The sequence below is a fragment of the Haliotis cracherodii genome, unplaced genomic scaffold, assembly GCF_022045235.1.
Source record: "Haliotis cracherodii isolate W230 unplaced genomic scaffold, xgHalCrac1.p SCAF_15, whole genome shotgun sequence".
Taxonomy (NCBI): domain Eukaryota; kingdom Metazoa; phylum Mollusca; class Gastropoda; order Lepetellida; family Haliotidae; genus Haliotis; species Haliotis cracherodii.
In genome coordinates this window covers 2,412,956-2,434,621 of record NW_027266270.1, presented here as the reverse complement: position 1 = coordinate 2,434,621, position 21,666 = coordinate 2,412,956, and the positions used below count along the sequence as shown (strand labels likewise).

The 21,666-nt window shown below is 42.4% G+C and overlaps 2 protein-coding genes across 2 annotated transcripts in view; both read right to left on the bottom strand.

The window, feature by feature from the left end:
- Positions 1–10,668, bottom strand: part of LOC139461710 (atrial natriuretic peptide receptor 2-like) — a 40,286-nt gene extending 29,618 nt beyond the window's left edge. Inside the window, exon 1 of the mRNA XM_071243168.1 lies at positions 10,421–10,668. Coding sequence (XP_071099269.1) covers positions 10,421–10,668 — 248 coding nt within the window. The remainder of the gene's footprint in view (positions 1–10,420) is intronic.
- An 8,767-nt stretch (positions 10,669–19,435) lies between these two features.
- Positions 19,436–20,859, bottom strand: LOC139462620 (soluble scavenger receptor cysteine-rich domain-containing protein SSC5D-like). The gene is made up of 2 exons (XM_071244454.1): positions 19,910–20,859; positions 19,436–19,772 (listed from the first exon to the last, which is right to left on the bottom strand). The coding sequence occupies exons 1-2, from the start codon at positions 20,857–20,859 to the stop codon at positions 19,436–19,438; spliced, it is 1,287 nt and encodes a 428-aa protein (XP_071100555.1).
- Positions 20,860–21,666: the final 807 nt, after the last annotated feature.

Genomic DNA, 21,666 nt, shown 5'->3' with positions numbered 1-21,666 from the left:
CTTTCATACCATGTCCATACCACTTCCATGTCATGTCAATACCACATCCATGTCATGTCCATACCACTTCCATGTCATGTCAATATCACTTCTATACCACGTTCATATCATGTCGATACCACATCCATGTCATGTCAATACCACTTCCATGTCATGTCGATACCACTTCTATGTCATGTCAATACCACTTCCATGTCATGTCAATACCACTTCCATGTCATGTCGATACCACTTCCATGTCATGTCGATACCACTTCTATGTCATGTCAATACCACTTCCATGTCATGTCAATACCACTTCCATGTCATGTCGATACCACTTCCATGTCATGTCGATACCACTTCTATGTCATGTCAATACCACTTCCATGTCATGTCAATATCACTTTCATGTCATGTCAATATCACTTCCATGTCATGTCAATACCACTTCCATGTCATGTCAATACCACTTCCATGTCATGTCAATACCACTTCCATGTCATGTCAATACCACTTCCATGTCATGTCAGTATCACTTTCATGTCATGTCAATATCACTTCCATGTCATGTCAATACCACTTCCATGTCATGTCAATATCACTTCCATGTCATGTCAATACCACTTCCATGTCATGTCAATACCACTTCCATGTCATGTCAATACCACTTCCATGTCATGTCAATACCACTTCCATGTCATGTCAATACCACTTCCATGTCATGTCGATACCACTTCCATGTCATGTCAATACCACTTCCATGTCATGTCAATACCACTTCCATGTCATGTCGATACCACTTCCATGTCATGTCAATATCACTTCCTTACACTGCCAGAGTGAGGCACCTAATCGCCAGCACACAAAGTCGGCGGTCTAACCCACTCAGCCACTGAGGCTTCCACAAAAATGAAAGTCCAACAACTTGCGATGAAGGTGCCTCACTCTGGCAGTGCGGGTTCGAATCCCGAATGGGACGCAACCAAAAAAGTACGAGAATCTGTACTTCACTAAAAAAATGTAATCCCAAATATAACATTTGTTACATTTGACTACTTTCTAAATTACATTGTGTGTTTATAGATGTTCATATGATTTGGGAATGCTGTACGGTTTTGTCACCGCCATATTCTACATATTCTACTAAGCTGTCACATCTCACACGCGTCATCTAGATGGCGCTGATTACACTAGAGTGACTTATCTGCTCATAAATACTTATACCCCTTAAAAAGAAAATGAGAAAGTCGAGAATCCATAATCCACATAGTTTCACACAAAGAGGTATTGTCAGAATCTTAAGTAAACAACGCGATGAAATCTTCTCGGAAAGAAAGTGACGCATTTGAAATAAATTTCATCATAAACATGTTATTCCTGAATAGTAAGTGACACTGCATTCATAATGGGGGCCTTTACGTGGCCCCACCGTGAGATACTGTCTGTGTGACTGCTTTGACGTCTTCATACGCTGAGCAGACATGACGAGTAATGGGCCCCACGTAATGAGTTGCTAATGCGCTGTAAAATAAAACAGAAAAATAAAGAAATTCGTACTTCCTTGATTAAACTTAACATTGTCGTTAGCAATACATCATTGTCATAACGCCAGCTTGAGGGGGTATGCGACAAATTAGGAGCCAGGTGCGCGTTTTTCAAACTTTCTTATAACCTACTTCCCGCGGTTAATGTTTTTTGGCTACACATGTCAATGTAGTACACGGGTTAACCCCCACCCCTATTAACGTCTCCTCAAATTAAATAAATCACATAAATAAATCCTAAAACAGAACAGAATCCAAAATCTCGGTCATTATTTTAGCGGGAAACAGTAGTGGAATGGGATTTACTAGTTTCTCTGGTTCACGTGACGATCACATTACATAAATAACATAACACAATCTGGCGGTATTCGTGACCCTAAAATAAGTACTGCTCGATATCAAATTAATAATTATTCACCACAAAATAAAACCTTTCTCGAATGTGGCCATCATGTTGTACGAACTATATGCGGAGGACTCATGTTCCCAGGGGTATTTTGGAGGTAGCAGCATGCCGAGTAGAGTGAATTGTGCAATATTATACTCCGTTGCATGGGGTTTGATGTCCGCAACGGAATAAGCCGAACGGATCCGAATGCAGCTTACAGAGACATTGTGCGGAAGCGGCATGCCGAGTGGAGTGAAAGTGTGCAATATCACTACCTCGTTGCGTGAGGTTTTATGTCGGGAACGGAATACGAGGGCTGGTCAAAATGTTCTAAGCATGACGAACTTTCAACTATGGGCCATAACATAGTGAACTAGTCAATGTAGTACCGTAGGCCGTTTGTATATTAGTGACAGCCAGTTGAACGTGATAGGGTCGAAACACAGAAATGGAAAAGTATGAGTACCGAGCAGTCATCAAGTTTTTGACTTTAGAGACTTTAGAAAAAAAGTTCTCCCCAGGAAATTCATGACCGCATGTCACAAGTGTATGGGGATAAGTGCCCCAGCTGTTCCACTATTAAACGTTGTGTAGTTATGTTTAAGGCTGGGAGAAGAAGCCTTGATGATGACCCTAGGTTTGGACGTCCCTCAACTTCCATAAATGAAGATTCAATCAAGGAGATGGAAAAACTTATACTGTCCGATAGACGTGTTACCATTGCTGAACTCGGGGGAGACACAGGCCTATGGGGGGCACGGGTGGCCCAGTCGTCTAAGGCGCCGCGATTGGCTGTGGAGAGTTGCGTCCCTTGGGCACGCCAGAAACCTATGATTGTGGGTTCGAATCCCTGTTCCCCCCGATAGTGTTTCTAGGTTTGTCAGCAACATACTTCAGGCTTTCTTACCACATTAAGCTGACACGCCTTGACATAACTGGAATACTGTTAAAAGCGGCGCTTTACCCAACTAACTAATTGAAACTATTATTCATGAACATTAACAAATGAATAAGACGTATGCTGTTGGGTGCCAAAGTTTCTAAATTCTGATCTTAAGGTAAAAAAGAACTGACATTGTTAGAGACAATTTAGAACTCATTGAGGAGGATTTCGTCAGATTAGGAGAGATTAGGAACGGCTGATGAAACATGGGTCTACCACTATAATCCCGAGTCTAAACGTCAATCTATGGAATGGCACCATTCCACTTCTTCGGCACCAAAGAAATTCAAGTCTTCAAGATCATTAAAGACATTGATGGCCACTGTATTCTTGGATGCAAAGGGTTTGCTTCATTGCCTGAGAGATTTCATAAAAAAAAAGCGGCGAGGAATGCTGACTGCTGGAGTTCTACTACTTCATGACACCTCTTCTCACACCTCTCGACTTGCAAAGGCTGCTGAGCGACAATATGGGTACGAAGAGCTTCCTCACTCTCCATATTCGCCAGACCTGGCACCAAGTGATTTCCATCTTTTCCTAAAATGAAAGAACACCCTCGTGGAACGTGCTATGACGACAACGATGACATCAAAGCTACCGTGAATGGGTTTTTCAGGGTGGCTTCAGAACCTGACCGGAATTGAAAAGCTTCACTATCGATATGAAAAGTGTATTGAAATGCAGGGAGATTTAATTGAAACATAAAATATTAACACTTTCACAGTTGGTTTTGATTGTTAGGCGTAGAACCTTTTCACCAGCCCTCGTAAGCCGAGTGGATCCCAATGCATCTGGGCGAGTACTGTATTGACATGCTAACTAAGGCTACATCCACGTGATCCCCGAGGCAAGAGAGTTAACTGACTTTAAAAGTCCAGTTTCCATCCTTGCCGAACTAGGCTGGAATTCCTGGGCTCGATCGTAGCGCCACCAGTGGCTCTTACGAGTTATGTCCTTTCTATGCCTCTCCTATTGACCAATCAGATTCAACCTCCCGTACCACTTGCATTTGCTTCAAACAAAACGGTGGCGCCCAGTCAAGACTATCTGATTGATAATTAAGATCTATACTGTGTTAAAACGAGTCTTACATCGCGAAGTGCATCAAATCACGTGAGCACCTTGATTAAAAGCATGAAAAGATTGAGAAAACATCTGTTGACAACGAGTAAGCGGTGCACATGCTTTGCAAATCCTGCAGTCGACCGAAATTTGCATGACACTTTACGAACCGGATTTCGATTTCAGTGCGCGATTTTGATTGGACTATGCACAGACTCGTTAGTCCAGCCAAAATGTAACTCCATAATACCAGCCTTGTTCGGCAAGGGTGGAAACTGGACTTTTATAGTCAGTTAACTCACTTGCCTCGGGAAGTTGGAATACTCAGGCCCTTTCTTATGTCTCTGGCTAGAACGATTCGCTCTGGTCGACTACTTTTAGAGAAGACGCACGCCTTCCTTTTCATTGAGCATAAGTCTCAAGCATTCTAGCATGCCAGGGTGTTTGATGTTGCCCTGAAGGTTATCTTGTTTGGTCGTGTTTGGTGCACGTGGCCCTCTCCATAGACAATCTGAGCTATCCATGTTGACGGCGTGGTTGTATAACAGCGACCACAGGCCAGGACGAGGTTACGTAAACCACCTGCAGGGTGTACACGTCTCCACATCACAAAACCACATGTACAGCATCATCCGCTTGGAAATATTGACTCAATCCATCTTGTCGCATACCTCCGTGACATCACCTCACTAGGAATAGCAGTCATGCACCAAGTCAACCCCACATGAAACAACACAAAGCTGGAGATGAGTTGAACGGTGTTGCATGGCGAGGTGCTGAAGGCGAGGATGTAAGCCATACACGTGATAGCGCAAGGGTTGGGCACTTCTTACAGGACCTGTTTGCAGGAATGATGTATTCCCTTGTAGTCACCCAAAACATGACTAGGGCAACGTAACCAACATCTTTGATGTAAAACGTGTTCATTTAATTTCGGCGTTAGACCAGGACTCCAGCTATTGAATGTTTGAGCCTGTCGGCTGATTTCTTGTCCCAAACGACGAAGGTGTTGTTCTTAATATCAACCACTGGTTTGCCTGGACCAGACTTGGTTGTCGACAGGCTGCCGCCTGATGGCGTGTAATTGTGCCCCGATGGGGTGTTTGTTGCGAGTGTTTTGAGTCACTGGTTTGTCTGGTCCAGACTCCTATTTCCTGGCTGCCGCCACAGAGCTGGGATAGTGCTGACTGATTTACAATTTACATTTATTTTACATTAAATTCATATGTTCAAATGTACAGACTTGAGAAACAAAATACATCTGTTTGTTTATATCTGGATAACTACTGCATTCACAGTTCTGTACTACTGTATTCCTGGATACAACAGACAGCAGCCAGTGCTGGTCGTAACAGGCGATTTAATAATTGGGATGGTCAGACTATGTGACTTGGGTGATAGCTGGTTATCGTATCCCAAAGACGTGGATCGTTGCCCATAATATATATCACTAGATTGTCTGGTCCAGACTTGGTTATTTCAGGCCGCCGTCATAACGCCAGAATATTGCTGAGTGTTACGTTAAACCAAACTCCCTCACACACTAAATAACCATATAGCATTACCTTTATATACATTCGACATAAACCTTCCAAGACACGTGACATCCAACATGCGAGTAAAACACGGAAGACAGTGTGTCGCCAGGACAACTGCGGGACCCGACACACATTAATTCAGATGGAGGTTCACGGTTTTCGTACAAACTTTGCACACCCGGATGTCGTGATCGACCTTGACGTTAGGCGTCATAACTTTTGACCCCTCCCTTTACACAAACATCACATGATTTGTTTGTTTGTTTGTTTGTTGTTTAACGCCGAACTCAGCAATATTCCAGCTATATGACGGCGGTCTGTAAATAATCGAGTCTGGACCAGACAATCCAGTGATTGATATCATGAGCATCGATCCACGCAATTGGGATCGATGACATGCATCAACCCAGTCAGCGAGCCTGACCACCCGATCCCGTTAGTCGCCTTTTACGACAAGCATAGTCACAACATCATATGAAATGTAAAGTAACTATATCAGTATAACACGCTACTTGACACAAGTGTCCGAGATGCATATGTTTAATGAATAGAAGGCAGGTAGGTGCCCTTCTCCAATCACACAATATGTAAACATTATGTCTGATTACATGTACGTCATCAGCGGCCGTCAGGGGATAACATATGTACGGTTTAAAAGCTTATTGTGGTCCTATTAAGACCCCATCCCTAGCCCTAATGTATAAATATGAGTGTTGAATACGTTGATAATGAATAGATTCTGGACAACGATCTTAAGCAGTAGAGTAGAATAGGTTCACTTGTTTGGGACAGCCAACTAAGTCCGGTTAAGTGGGATTATAGCTGGAGAAGGGACATATAAATAACGATATGGTTGTAAATAATATTCTTAATCCGAGTACATTCGGGACGGTAAATCTGATCTGGTTCGATAGATTGCACTGTATAATTAATAAAAACGCATCTATTGTTTGAACGCTCCATTATTTTTCAGGAATGGAGAGTTGTTTGTCAACTATACATTATTTTGATTCAACATTTGAATCAATTTCCACTTGGAACAGACGGAACTATTTTTATACATTTATTGACAAGTGAATAATTTCAATTTTCTTCCGAAAACATGTGTCGACAGGCGGGGTTCGAACCCGCATCGTCTGATTCGAGGACATATCATTATCAACAAGAGTTCTGGTTTATTTTCAAATATTTTCAACAAAATCTTTTTTGTCAAAGTGTAAAAGTAGGGATGAGTTTTAAGTAGGGGGATATCCTCGTAACTCTCCTTTCCATAAAAACAATGGGCCTCTGCTCCATTATATTTAAGGAATGGAGAGTTACTCGGACATTCCCCTCTACACAATGGCCAGGAAGTCACACGTGGGTAGTGTAGTTTGGGCATAAACTGTACTCGTGGTTGCTGCAGGTGGGGAAAGATAATCCCACGCTATGCCATGTATTTCGTTTGCACGTGATATATATAGTGAAATATGTCAAAATCGTCTCTGACTAATCCGGATTTCTGCCAATACGGGATCAAAATACCGCTCCCGAATATACATTGAGGAATACTATATATCATTATATCTATTATTATATGTATCACATCTCTTATTTCTTCCTGAGTTTCCCGGGTTGAATTGTTTTTCAAGATAAAAAAAGAAAGATATGGCTTAAACATGGCCAACGTGGCTTAAACTTTAACTCAATCCCTGAAAAGAGAAGGCCAAACCCTGAGACAAAATGGCCAATCCCCTGTGCGCATATGTCTGTATGGAAAAGTTTCAAAGCGAAATATTTTTCAGAGAAACAGGACAGCGGTTTTCGACACACGGAACAAGGATAGTCAATATGGATTCACGTAAATAAAGCATATTACCCCATGCCAGACATTAAATTTAAATAATATTCCTCAGGGGACAAGAGGAAGAGCACTGCAGTCACTAGAATAGCTTTGTTTCAGGATTATGTACAGGCAAGATGTAGCCATGGGCGTCAATTTAAAATGGCCGTGGGCTAAGGCGGGGGACCGCCACACTGACATAAACTACATGAGGATATATATAGACATGTAAACATCATCCCCAGACCTTCCTGCTGCCGGGACAATATTTCAGGTGCCAGATACAGGTCGACAAACATTTGTGACCCACCAGAAGAAAGGGGACCTTATGGGTGCTGGGATACAGTTGTGCAATGACGTCATAAAGACGTTTGACATCAACAAAGATCACCATGTTCGATGTCATGTAACTCTGTAATAAATATGAATTGACACTTGTGAATTATATTTTTTGTGTTCCGAAGACGCTGTAGTTTTAAAATATAATGAAAAGTCAAAATGTGATTTTTTACCAATAGGGTTCCTTATCTCAGGGTTGGCAACAGTTTACCTCACATCGTCAAAGTGTAACCTCGTTAATCGGGACAGTACTTGGAGTGACGCAATTTCGGATAAGGATTTATTGTGACAGAGTAATGTCCCTACTTATAGATGTTCATAACAGGAATTGTTTCGGATTAACGAGGTGCGGACTAGTCATTTAGTTGTCATCGAGTAGGCATTTAACATAAACCAATGATACCCGTGAAGATCCGGGGTAGAATAGGTCTTCCACAACCCATGCTTGCCGTAAAAGGGGCCATGCTTGTCGTAAGAGGAGACTAACGGGATCAAGTGGTCAGGCTCGCTGACTTGGTTGATGCATGTCAACGATCCGAATTGCGTGGATCGATGCTTATGATGTCAATCACTGGATTGTCTGGTCCAGACTCGATTATTTACAGACCGCCGTCATATAGCTGGAATAGTGCTGAGTTCGGCGTTAAACAACAAACAAAGAAACAAGTCATTTAGTTGTCATCGAGTAGCCGTTTAGCATAACTTTGACGCTAACTTTGATGCAACATACAAAGTGTCATTTATACGTTACAATGATTGTCAGGTGCTGTATCTCAATAGTAAAGCGACATGTCTGAATAGGGAAAGGTTGCAGACTTATAGCATCCTTGGATAGTGGATAGTGAAGATAGTATATACATGTACAATAAACAATAGGACGATACGTCAAACATGCCAGGATTACAAAAACTTATGTGATTATATGCAGGTAACACATTAATCACGAGGAAGGCGACACGCTAATGTGTGAACAAGAACAATAGACTTGCCTTGTCATATTAGAAAACAGCCTGAGCGCCTTGTACGCGCGATTCGTGAGGTAATAAAAGTTCCAAATCAAGAGGCGTATAAAAAATGAGTTTGTGGAATATGCAATTAATCGTTCAAACTTGAACATTAGACTGTCAAACTAAGCCTCTGCTGTCTCTGCACCAGACACGGATTGTTCGTGGGGGGAAATGGCTGACGGGGTGTGCGGGACAAGCGCGTGAGATGCAGTGTTGAACAGCGCTGAACATCTTGGTCCTTCCCCCCTAGGGGCACATGAGGGCAATAAGTCATCAGTAGTGGTCTTTACCCTGACGAACAAGTGATTTATTGTTTGTTTGTCTGCACAGTGCTTATGTGTTTATACATTGTTTGGGGTTCATCATGCATCAGCGCTTGAAGAAATATACTGACATTGAATAAAAAGAATAAGACAAAAAATACAACCCTGTCGTTTCCCTATTTTTCATGACATATCTTCAGCTGTCTTTGTGTACTTTATGACAGGGTGCTTTACGTGATTCTGCATGTATGTTATAAAGCAGACACGTGAATTAACTTCTGAGGAAATAGCAAGGGATTTACATGTTATATATAACACAAATGACCAAACATTCCTTCCCACACACCTTTGCTGAATCCCACAAACGCCTAGGCCATTGCATTATAAAGGTAGCATGATGTATGAGAATATCTACGCGTGCTTTAACAGACACTCAACCTATGAAGTTGCTTGTGACACGAATATATGAGACCGTCATTGGTTACCACAGGGTGATAGAGTCATGATACAGTCATCGCCCGTGTCGATGTATTGTGTAGGAGTCGGTTACATAATCGGTCAACGTAAGACACTACAGGTGTCGTCTCCATTATAAATCGACGTTGATGTGGAAGGTATGGCAAGGAAGAATAAACTTAGTCACGGATATTTTAGACACATTTTTTTGTGGTTTGTGTGAACATTTTTGTAACGATTCCCTACATGATTTTACTTAGTAGGAAAATATGTAGAAATTATTACAATAGTATTTTTGTTTTAAACACAGTGAATATTGTTTCTTCTAATGTAAATGCCGGACCGTTTTTATTACCCAACCTTATAAGATTTAGCTTTAAAAAATGAGCGTTCTATAATCATATACATTTAATGATACGAACTCACGTATAAAATATCAAATATTTTATTTTGAAAGATATGTTTGATGTTCAAAGATACCATTCGCAACAATGCACCATATATCTACCTTGAGGAGAGACATTATTTGTATACGAAAAGAAAATATTGTAGTTTTTATCCAATTCGTTATTTGTTAAGTTGAATTTTACGGGAAATGAAGCTATGGGTGACGATGGTGCCCAATATTGCTTCATTCACATTAGGAGCGGTTGGGTAGCCTAGTGGTTAAAGAGAGTTCGTTCGTCACGCCGAAGACCTGGGTTCGATTCCCCACATGGGTACAATGTGTGAAGCCCATCTCTGGTGTCTCCCGCCGTGATACTGCTGGAATATTGCAAAAAGCGGTGCAAAACCATACTCACTCATTGCAATTGTCATCGTAATATTTAAATGATATTGCTTTTTCTACATGAAAGAATAAAGAGGACAGAATTTAAAATAATGACATTACTCTGATAAAATCTTATAATAAACAAGTAATCCATTCACCATGGCGACCAGACATATGACTCCACGACATGAGAGTATTTCTGAAGGAAAACCTGGAAAGGGAAAAAAAGTCTTGACACTGTATAAGTGGCATGTGGCGGGTTGATTGTTGTATATGAACTGAATGATAATCAACTCAAACTTACCGTATAGGATGTCCTCTGAGATATTTTTGTCCAATTGAATACAAAGCCAACTTTAAGGCATTCACAGTAGTGGCAGCACTGAACTTGTTGTACTCCTGCTTGGGGGCCATCCAGGCAATCCTGAACTCTCGCTTGTCCCCCTGGACGCTGGGGGTATGTAGCAGGAGGGTGGGGAGAAGGAGGAGCACTCCCCAGGTGTACATTGTCCCTGGTCTACCAGCCCGGCACACTGACTGTACACTGTTCATCTGCCAGGTAACACACAAGAGTAAATGCTTCCAGCGCAATGATGACAAGTCGTCCGCTTAGTCCCATACATCACTCCTGGCGGGAAGGGTGACAAACGGAGGTGGCTAATTCAGGACTGTTACGGCCTGATGACCTGAGGGAGGTGACCAGACGGAGTGGCAAGTACATGAATGGTTAAGGAAACTCGGACAGTGGTCCAAAAGTGGCATACTGGATGCTACCGCTTCTCAATCTACCTGATGACGTTAGCGCGAATGGACCAATCAGACACGGGGATGGAGACATAGTTCGGCGTACAGCCATGACAGTTTCATTGCCTGGAGAGATGACAATGACACTTTGGAATATTTGGTATGTTCATATTTGGAATACACCCAGACGTTTTGTAGAGATATTATTGAGTCAAAAGGCGGTCCACGACGTATAGAAAATTACAGATATCACTCAAGGGATGATATTTCACAACAGATACCTGTCGCCTCAGGATCACCTTACACAAGCAAACATAAAATGTGCTAAACATTTGTCAAATATAACCTACATTGTTCGCATAATTGAATGTAGTTAAACATATACACGTTAAACTGTTGAGTGAGTGAGTGAGTGGATGCTTGTTAAACTCATGACGTACATAATTCCCATATGTACTATATCATGGCAGCCTGTAAGTAAGCCTGAACTAGTGGTTGATATTATGAGCAACGTCCCTATCCGTCGGGGGATAAAGACATGCAATCAACAAAGTCACACGGTCCAGTTTGGTCGCCTCTTACGACCAGCATAGACTACTGGTGTTCTACTCTAGCCTAGGTCAACACGGAACGTTAATGTGCTGAACAGAGAATACGGAAATATGCTAATGGTCACGTAAAGTGTTTGGCGATGAGGAATTGATAACTCACAAATGAATGGCTATTGATGAAACCTTGAAAACACTGAGACCCCGCTTATCCGTACGAACCACATACTATGGTATATCGAGTTTTACACAGCTACAGGTGAGGGTCACCATGCTGATGCCACACGTACACGAATGTTCGTTTGTTAATCTGCATGTTGTTTAACGCCGCATTCGGCAATACTCCTGCCAGATGACGACGGCCTGTAAATCATCAAGACAGAACAAGACACTGGGGACCGTAGCTTGGATTTTGAAGAAGACTAAATATATTTTTCGCTGAAAGGAGGAGCCGTTAAATTTAAAAAAATCTGTTTACATATGTACATCAAGTCAAGTGAATTATTTTATTATTTCATAAATATATAAAAACAAAACAGAAACTTTCAAACATACAGTGTGGATATTGATAATCAAATTATACTATTATATCATCAATTTTCCTCCAATGAAGCACCACGAAAGCTCTAACCACAGATACTTAAACCGTATAGATTATACGACGCCAATTCCTCGTGTGAGAATACATCAACACCCTTGCGTTTTTTTCGTCCCTTGGTTGATGCATGTCATCTCATGTCATCGTATCCCCATTGCGTGGATCGATGCTCATGATGTCAATCACTGGATTGTCCAGCCCATACTCGATAATTTAGAGACCGCCGTCATAAACATGTAGCTGGGATATTGCTTAGCGTGACGTTAAACAACAAACAAACAAATAAACACACAAACAAACATGTCTCCATCCTTGAAACAACAACAATCTATCTACGTGATCTTCAAAGTGATATCTGAATGAATTTGACATGTCTCCGCGTGTATACTATAACAGGAGTCAACTCCAGAGAATACCCAGTCCCGATTATCCGTCGAAACAGATTTTATTGGGCTTGAAAGGCAAAATAAGTGTAAAAATGATATGAATTGATAATTGATGATCAGTGATGACACCAGGTGTTCGTGAAAAGGGTAATTTGAAACCCCCTTCGTGACTGAAACAAAGAATAGCGTCGTAAAACAAAACTCACTCACTTACTTATCATATTTCCCCCAGAGATCGTCACTAAAGTTCGGGAACATTAGACACAGTCTCGGGTCCGTCCGTCAGTTGCACGTGAGCTTCGTCAGCATCCTGACCTAGCGGCCCTGATTGAGGATTGCTGGAGTGAGTTATATGAATGGATAACTGATGATCAGTGATGACACCAGGTGTTCGTGAAAGGGTAAACTTGACACCCTGCTCTATCGGTAGCACAAGCCACTCACAAAGGCAGCAGTTGATGTGAGACATAGCTCTTTTACTTAGATCCATATTTTCGTGGACAATTTGTGTTAATGGGGGAGTGAGTTAAAACTTATATATGGCATTCCTTTGGCCATGGAGATGACGCAAAGCAAATAAAATACATCTTATGAATACATAAAAAACATATTCAATAGCACTGGGCTTCAAATGACAGGAACGAGTTACACATCGGCATGAGCCCACCCGCAGACCAGTACAGAGCCATGAGATCACAGATTCAATACCAAACAATTTGGAAAGATTAAAGTTTATCTTCATCGACTTCAATAAACGAAATTTATATGTATACAATTTCACAATTCATTATCTGAACCCATTTCTGTAAGTCTGTTTTAATTATTAACTATTTATCATGTGATCAAGTTTCTGTGAATTCCACGAAATACCATAAACAATAATTCAATATGATAACAAGTGACAGTTTACTGTTAAGGACAACTAGAAACACATAATGAAATGATGTATTGGGGGACAATTGGAGTATTTTAACAGTTGCACTCAAAGTTAGATAAAATATAACATTTAACCTGTGTCAACATTTGGAAGGATACGGTTGGGGAAGGGGTAGTGGTATGGGTGTGTGTTAAAATATACCACAAAACTTCAGTAATTAAGGTTTAGCCAACGCTGAACTTTTTAAATACCTTTTTACCGTCTTAAGATATTCACTATTTTGACTATCCTCAGTAACAGGTAATATAGTGTAGAACTGTAAGTCGGTGTGATGCTAAATCTTTAAACGCAATTCTAAACAGATTTCTCTCCTCGCTGCATTTACAAGTTACTTTCCGTAGGTGTGTCAGATGGTGGGTTCGAAAGCCTGGAATCGACCCGGATTGTGTTTCTGGTTTGTCAGTACCATGCTTGCGAGTACCACGTGGTAAAACAACGACATTCTCTTTCAGATGATCTTGATCTGTTTCTCACGATGTTCGTATTGGGGTTCGCGATCCAACGTGTAACGGGGGAGGGGAGTTGTATGTGCCAGGTTAAACGCCGGGAAACTGACGTTTAAATATGTCAAAATGCGACATTGTGTCAAACACGGAGTACAACAAATCCAGCATGCGTTCGTCCCCTATACAGAAGTAGACTCGTCGGTGCTATGACAAATCACACGTGCAACAGACGTACCCTCTGACAACACCGAGCGCACATCGTTTTCTAACAAGGAGTATCTGTTTAAGTGTTTACCAATATCAGGTCATGGTAGCTTGAAACAAACGCTGCACGCTGTTAATTTTAATGTCAAACATTTAAATATCCCCAGTATTTCAAAGGCCGCTGTGGGGGAAGAGGTAGAGAGTTGAGAATCATTGGCAAAATATCATTCGGTGGATATACTTTTAGTGATTGTTTGTTTGTTTGTTGTTTAACGCCGAACTCAGCAATATTCCAGCTATATGACGGCGGTGTGTAAATAATTGAGTCTGGACCAGACAATCAAGTGATTGATGTCATGAGCATCGATTCGACGATTGGGATACGATGACATGCATCAAAGAGCCTGACCACCCGATCCCCTTAGTCGCCTCATACGACAAGCATAGGCCCCTTCTAGGCAAGCATGGGTTGTGGAAGACCTATTCTACCCCGGATCTTCACGGGTCTTATTGGTTTATGTTAAATGACTTATATCTTTACGGGTCGACTTGACTTGATACTACATAAATCCCTGGTGTTTTAAATAAAGACGTCATGACGAGAGGTATACCGGTCGGAGAAGAAGAGAATTTCTGTTTGTTTGTTGCTTAACACGGAGCTCAGCAATATGTCAGAAAGGACGGCGGATAGAGAATAGGTCTTCAGCATTCAGTGTTGCCGTAAATGGCGACGATGCTTGTCGTAGAGGAGACTGACGACATCGGGTGGTAAGGCTCGCTGACTTAGTTGATGTATGTCATCGTATCCCAATTGCTCATGGTGTCAATCACTGGGTTGTCTGGTCCAGACTCGATAATTTACAGACCGCCGTCACATGGCTGGACTATTGTTGTGTGCGGCGTTAAACAAGAAACAAACAGACAAACAAATAATTGACCAGACAATCCAGTAATCAATATTGTGAGCATCGTCGGGGTACGATGAGACTCAATCAACCAACTGCAAGCCTCATCATCAGATTCAATCTCACCGAGCCTCATCACCAGATTCAATCTCACCGAGCCTCATCACCCGATTCAATCTCACCGAGCCTCATCACCAGATTCAATCTCACCGAGCCTCATCACCAGATTCAATCTCACCGAGCCTCATCACCAGATTCAATCTCACCGAGCCTCATCACCCGATTCAATCTCACCGAGCCTCATCACCAGATTCAATCTCACCGAGCCTCATCACCCGATTCAATCTCACCGAGCCTCATCACCAGATTCAATCTCACCGAGCCTCATCACCAGATTCACTTAGAGCCTCTTACGACCAGTATAGGTTGTTGGAACTAATTCATGCCTGAATCCACGTCCGCATAAATACACGTAGTTTGAATCGTATATCATGATTTATTGCCATCTCATATATAGTTGCTAATAATATAATATAATGCTAGTTTAAACTAGTATCGTTTACGTACATCCTGTACATTGCATAATTACATGCACGTATATACAGTAAACTACGTTAATAACGAACACGCTTATAACGAACTGACGGATATAACGAACTTATTTTTTAATCCCTGCCATTTGATGTATATATGCTGTATATAATGCTTATAACGAACTACGGTTATTACGAACTAAAATTAGTGGTCCCTTTGAGTTCGTTATAAGAGGGAACGTGTTGTAACGAAGTGATTTCCAACCCAGAAAACTGTACGCATACCATGTGGTAACAATATTATGAAATAAGTAAATGACTACAAAAGATCAATGAATAATCAACAAATTACATTCAAACATACAGTTTTAGGTTTATGATATACTTAGTATCTAGAGAATTAATGTAAGTGCTGAGGTTGATTGTCTTGAAAGAGGCCTGTTTCTGAGCTTGATCCCATAATTGTTGAACGTTGGCAGAAATTCGATGTTTACGAATAGGTATCCAAACCGCAGGTAGATTAAAAGTGAGTCAAATAGAAAAGGAATCGAATCGCCCTCTTGTCGCTCTTATGTGGATGAAGCCTGTCTTCTAGACACTGTCCCATCCAGAAACTTCTCGGGTGATCAAGTCTGCCATGACCATGTAAACAACAACGGCAGATAACTCTAATTCTATTACAAAACCGTACTGGACAGCTCAACTTTCTGCTGTGGACAGCACTTGATATTTTCCTCTGGCATCTCAAGACTCGCTGCCACTGACAACTACATGTACCTCAAACTCACAGCAGTCCCTAGCGCAACCAGCACCACCCACACATAACATCACCCGAATATAACAACACCCACACATAACATCACCCGAATATAACATCACCCACACATAACATCACCCGAATATAACATCACCCACACATAACATCACCCGAATATAACAACACCCACACATAACATCACCCGAATATAACAACATCCACACATAACATCACCCGAATATAACATCACCCACACATAACATCACCCGAATATAACAACGACCACACATACCATCGCCCGAATAAAACAACACCCACACATAACATCACCCGAATATAACATCACCCACACAGCATTTCTGATGATGGTTTGAATTCTGAAACTGACAGCTTGGCTTTCTACTTATTCACGACAGCTCCCACACTGGGCTCACTTTCATATCTTCAATATTTGAATAATTGTCTGAACCTGCTTCACGATTCTGCACAATTATCTCCTCCAATTACTATTCTATCTTAGCATCCTCGGAAATCCTAGAAATTTCAAGATCGTAAATTGAAATGTCAAGTTGAAATCATTACATTGAAATTTCAGCTTAATATGTATTTTGGAATTCCAACTTAATATCTTTAACTTTCAAAAAATAACATCTTGAAATCTGAACTTATTATCTTAAAATTTCCAGAAAAAAAACAAATCCCAAAACAAATAGCCCTTAAATACTTCCGTAATATTGGCATATCACAAAGTTCGCTGTTTTGCCGTTCGGGCTTAAATCGGCTTATGTTTTCACAATGGTAACCCGGCATCTGGTTAAGTATTGGCGTTACAAAGGATATACAATTGTTACTTTTCTTGAGGATGGTATTTTGTCCAGTGTTTCTATGTCTAATACTACAAATATTGGAAATACTGTCAAGCAAGGCCTTCAAATACTGTCATGCAAGGCCTCCAAATACTGTCATGCAAGGCCTCTAAATATTGTCCAGCAAGGCCTCCAAATACTGTCAAGCAAGGCCTCCAAATACTGTCATGCAAGGCCTCTAAAAGTCCGGTTTTGTCCCAAAAGGCGAACAACCCCCGCGGACTCCATGTTAGGTTATGGAATGGCTAGGCGTAATAATTGAGACGAGGTGTATTACATCAATTCCTCGTAGGAAGGCGGAGACGTTACATGAGAGAATCATCTCGTTATTGATAGGTATATGGTTTGTCCCGATTAGAAAAATGGCTTGAGTCGTTGGACAGGTGATAAGCATATGTCTGGTTGTAGGATCCGTCGCTCAGCTCATGACCATGGTGCCGTTGTACGAAACAGCTTAGCACTACGACTGTCGTAAGTCTGTGTTAAGGTATGGGGGTTACGATCACCTTAGCGCTAAGATCGCTTTGTGCAACGGCACCCAGGTCGTTGTCTATGCAGACGTTGAGTATAACATCATGGAACGAGTCTGTCTTGTTGCCACAGTACAGCATACATCAACTCGAGTTTGGGTTACATGAATATACAGATATACAGAGAGAACATTGTGTGATCAGTCCATACTAACGAGAGTGGCATACAGTGACGCCACCTGGGTGATGTGTACAGTTTGGCGAGGAGCAGTCTCATCGGCAGTGGTCGGTGGAGCAAGCTTCGTTGAGTTCTACACACAGGGAATTAAAGGCATTGTACATACACTTGTAAAATACAAAACCAAAATGAATAAAATTTGAGAACTGCTGAGTTGCTTAATATAAGCATGGCGTTTTTATGTTTATTTGACTGTATTTATAGAAAGGTCGCAGATCGATGTATACAGAGATGGAACTGGGTTAGTGTTTATATGACTGTATTTATAGAAAGGTCGCAGATCGATGTATACAGAGATGGAACTGGGTTAGTGGTGGTAGAACAGGGACAAACATGTGTCTTGTGATGAGTAGGGAATGTTTCTTGAAGGGTCTGATTTTTTTTTTTTAAATTGTGCAAGACCAATGATGGCTATATATTTAGAGCTTAGAAAAAACCCAATGTCCTGTACTCGATTAAGGTAGTTATTTATTAAAGTATTGTACCTGCTATCGAGCCATAAAGATACGTTGTGAAATGTATCGGTATCCATAGTTACAATCTCTAACAGTCTGTTTGTGAGAGCAAGCATTTTGGATATACTCTGATGAGTATGCGCTGACGAGTCATTAAAAGACGTGATTAGGCGTCGATGCATGCGTATATATAGTTTGAAATGTGAAGCATTTAGTTTATATTCATCTTAATGACGCTGTGGTGATGCTGGTCATGATGCTGCTGACGTAGGTGATGCTGACGATTTTGGCGATGCTGAAGATGTTGATGATGATGTGGATGTGTGTTCATGCGCCGTACAGCATCCCAATATGTTGTAGTTGTGTATTTTGTTGAGTTTCTGTTTTGGAGATCATATCCCATTCGTTACCACTCGCTCCTTTCCGTAACTTTCCTCTATCGACCAATGTAATATATACTATCTTGTTTTGAAGTGGAACTACAGTAAAATACACCAATGGTTGGCAATGAAAGTAGGTGATTTACGTGGCAAGAACATTTCCACCATATCCAGATATTAATGGACGAAGGACACTCGTGTATGTTTTCGCATTAATGTCATGATTTACGGCAGTCTCTGAAACACGTGCCATTTCCCCAACCCACAACCACATGTTAAACTGCAGAAATTGACATCCACAATAAAGTTGAAGCGTCAGTAAAATAACAACTCACCACCGTGTATGTATACATTAATTAACGGAGCTATTTTTGAAATCAACATGGAGGAACAGATGGAAACTTTCTCTGACTTCAACATCGGAGATTTCGATGACATATTGAGCGACTGGGACGACGACACATTTTCTGAGATAATTCCAGACATTGAAGATAAATGAAATTTACCCTTTCTATCCGTTAATAATCATAATCATGATCGATGCAATTTGGTTGGGCTTGACCAAAGGACAAAAAGAAACAAAAAAACAAACAAAGTCCCTCAGGGGACAGTTTGTTACGTTACAGTATTACATCCAATACCCAATGTTTACTTGTTTGGACAAGTGATGTGATATTTTGAAAACAGAACTGGTTTCAGCTGTAATAAGCCCCAATCCGCGTACACATTAGTTATTACATGATCAAGTATTACAATTTCTGACATTCATTTTCCTGAAGCCAATTCTGTCAGCCTTTATAACTTCAGGATTTGCAAAGTTCGAAATGATGGACGTGTTTCATTTGTCTTTGCCTACATGGTGGTACTGTGAGGCGTGATGGTACTGTGACGCGCGATGGTACTGTGATGCGTGGTGGTACTGTGAGGCGTGGTGGTACTGTGAGGCGTGATGGTACTGTGAGACGTGGTGTTACTGTGAGGCGTGATGGTATTGTGAGACGTGGTGTTACTGTGAGGCGTGGTGGTATTGTGAGACGTGGTGGTACTGTGAGGCGTAATGGTACTGTGAGGCGTGGAGGTACTGTGAGACGTGGTGGTACTGTGAGGCGTGGTGGTACTGTGAGACGTGGTGGTGCTGTGGGACGTGGTGGTACTGTGAGGCGTGGTGGTACTGTGAGGCGTGATGGTACTGTGGAAGACGTGATGGTACTGCGAGGCGTGATGGTTCTGTGAGACGTGGTGGTACTGTGAGACGTGGTGGTACTGTGAGGCATGGTGGTACTGTGAGACGTGGTAGTACTGTGAGACGTCGTAATACTGTGAGACGTGGTGGTACTGTGAGGCGTGGTGTTACTGTGAGACGTGGTGGTACTGTGAGACGTGGTGGTACTGTGAGACGTGGTGGTACTGTGAGGCATGGTGGTACTGTGAGACGTGGTGTTACTGTGAGGCGTGATGGTACTGTGAGGCGTGGTGGTACTGTGAGACGTGGTGGTACTGTGAGGCATGGTGGTACTGTGAGACGTGGTGTTACTGTGAGGCGTGATGGTACTGTGAGGCGTGGTGGTACTGTGAGACGTGATGGTACTGTGAGATGTGGTGGTACTGTGAGACGTGGTGTTACTGTGAGGTGTGGTGCTACTGTGAGACGTGGTGGTACTGTGGTAGACGTGGTGGTACTGTGGTAGACGTGGTGGTACTGTGAGACGTGGTGGTACTGTGAGACGTTGTGGAACCGTGGTAGACGTGGTGGTAATGTGAGACGTGGTGGTACTGTGAGACGTGGTGGTATTGTGAGACATAGTGGTACTGTGAGACGTGGTGGTACTGTGAGACGTGGTGGTACTGTATGATGTGGTGGTACTGCGAGACGTGGTGGTACTGTTAGACGTGGTGGTACTGTGAGACGTGGTGTTACCGTGGTAGACGTGGTGGTACTGTGAGATGTGGTGGTACTGAGAGACGTGGTGGTACTGTGAGACGTGGTGGTACTGAGAGACGTGGTTGTACTGTGAGACGTGGTGGTACTGTGAGACATGGTGGTACTGTGCTAGACGTGGTTGTACTGTGAGACGTGGTGGTACTGTGTGACATGGTGTTACCGTGGTAGACGTGGTTGTACTGTGAGACGTGGTGGTACTGTGAGACGTGGTGATACTGTGAGACGTGGTGATACTGTGAGACGTGGTGGTAATGTGAGATGTGGTGGTACTGTGGTGCGTGATGGTACTGTGAGACGTGGTGGTACTGTGAGACGTGGTGGTACTGTGAGACATGGTGGTACTGTGGTAGACGTGGTTGTACTGTGAGACGTGGTGGTACTGTGTGACATGGTGTTACCGTGGTAGACGTGGTTGTACTGTGAGACGTGGTGGTACTGTGAGACGTGGTGATACTGTGAGACGTGGTGGTAATGTGAGATGTGGTGGTACTGTGGTGCGTGATGGTACTGTGAGACGTGGTGGTACTGTGAGACGTGGTGGTACTGTGAGACGTGGTGGTACTGTGAGACATGATGGTACTGTGGTAGACGTGGTTGTACTGTGAGACGTGGTGGTACTGTGAGACGTGGTGGTACTGTGGTAGACGTGGTTGTACTGTGAGACGTGGTGGTACTGTGAGACATGGTGGTACTGTGCTAGACGTGGTTGTACTGTGAGACGTGGTGGTACTGTGTGACATGGTGTTACCGTGGTAGACGTGGTTGTACTGTGAGACGTGGTGGTACTGTGAGACGTGGTGATACTGTGAGACGTGGTGATACTGTGAGACGTGGTGGTAATGTGAGATGTGGTGGTACTGTGGTGCGTGATGGTACTGTGAGACGTGGTGGTACTGTGAGACGTGGTGGTACTGTGAGACGTGGTGGTACTGCGAGACGTGGTGATACTGTGAGACGTGGTGTTACTGTGAGACGTGGTGTTACTGTGAGACGTGGTGTTACTGTGAGACCTGGTGGTACTGTGAGGCGTGGTGGTACTGTGAGACGTGGTGGTACTGTGAGATGTGGTGGTACTGTGAGACGTGGTGGTACTGTGAGGTGTGGTGGCACTGTGAGACGTGGTGGTACTGTGGTAGACGTG

What these genes read in the sequence shown, in the direction of transcription:
- LOC139462620 (XM_071244454.1), bottom strand. Translation starts at nt 20,859, where the DNA reads ATGTCTCACAGTACCACCACGTCTCACAGTACCACCACGTCTCACAGT. An exon ending in ACGCCTCACAGTACCACCAC is followed by an intron (nt 19,773 to 19,909) that starts GTCTCACAGTAT and finishes CGTCTTCCACAG; the next exon opens with TACCATCACGCCTCACAGTA.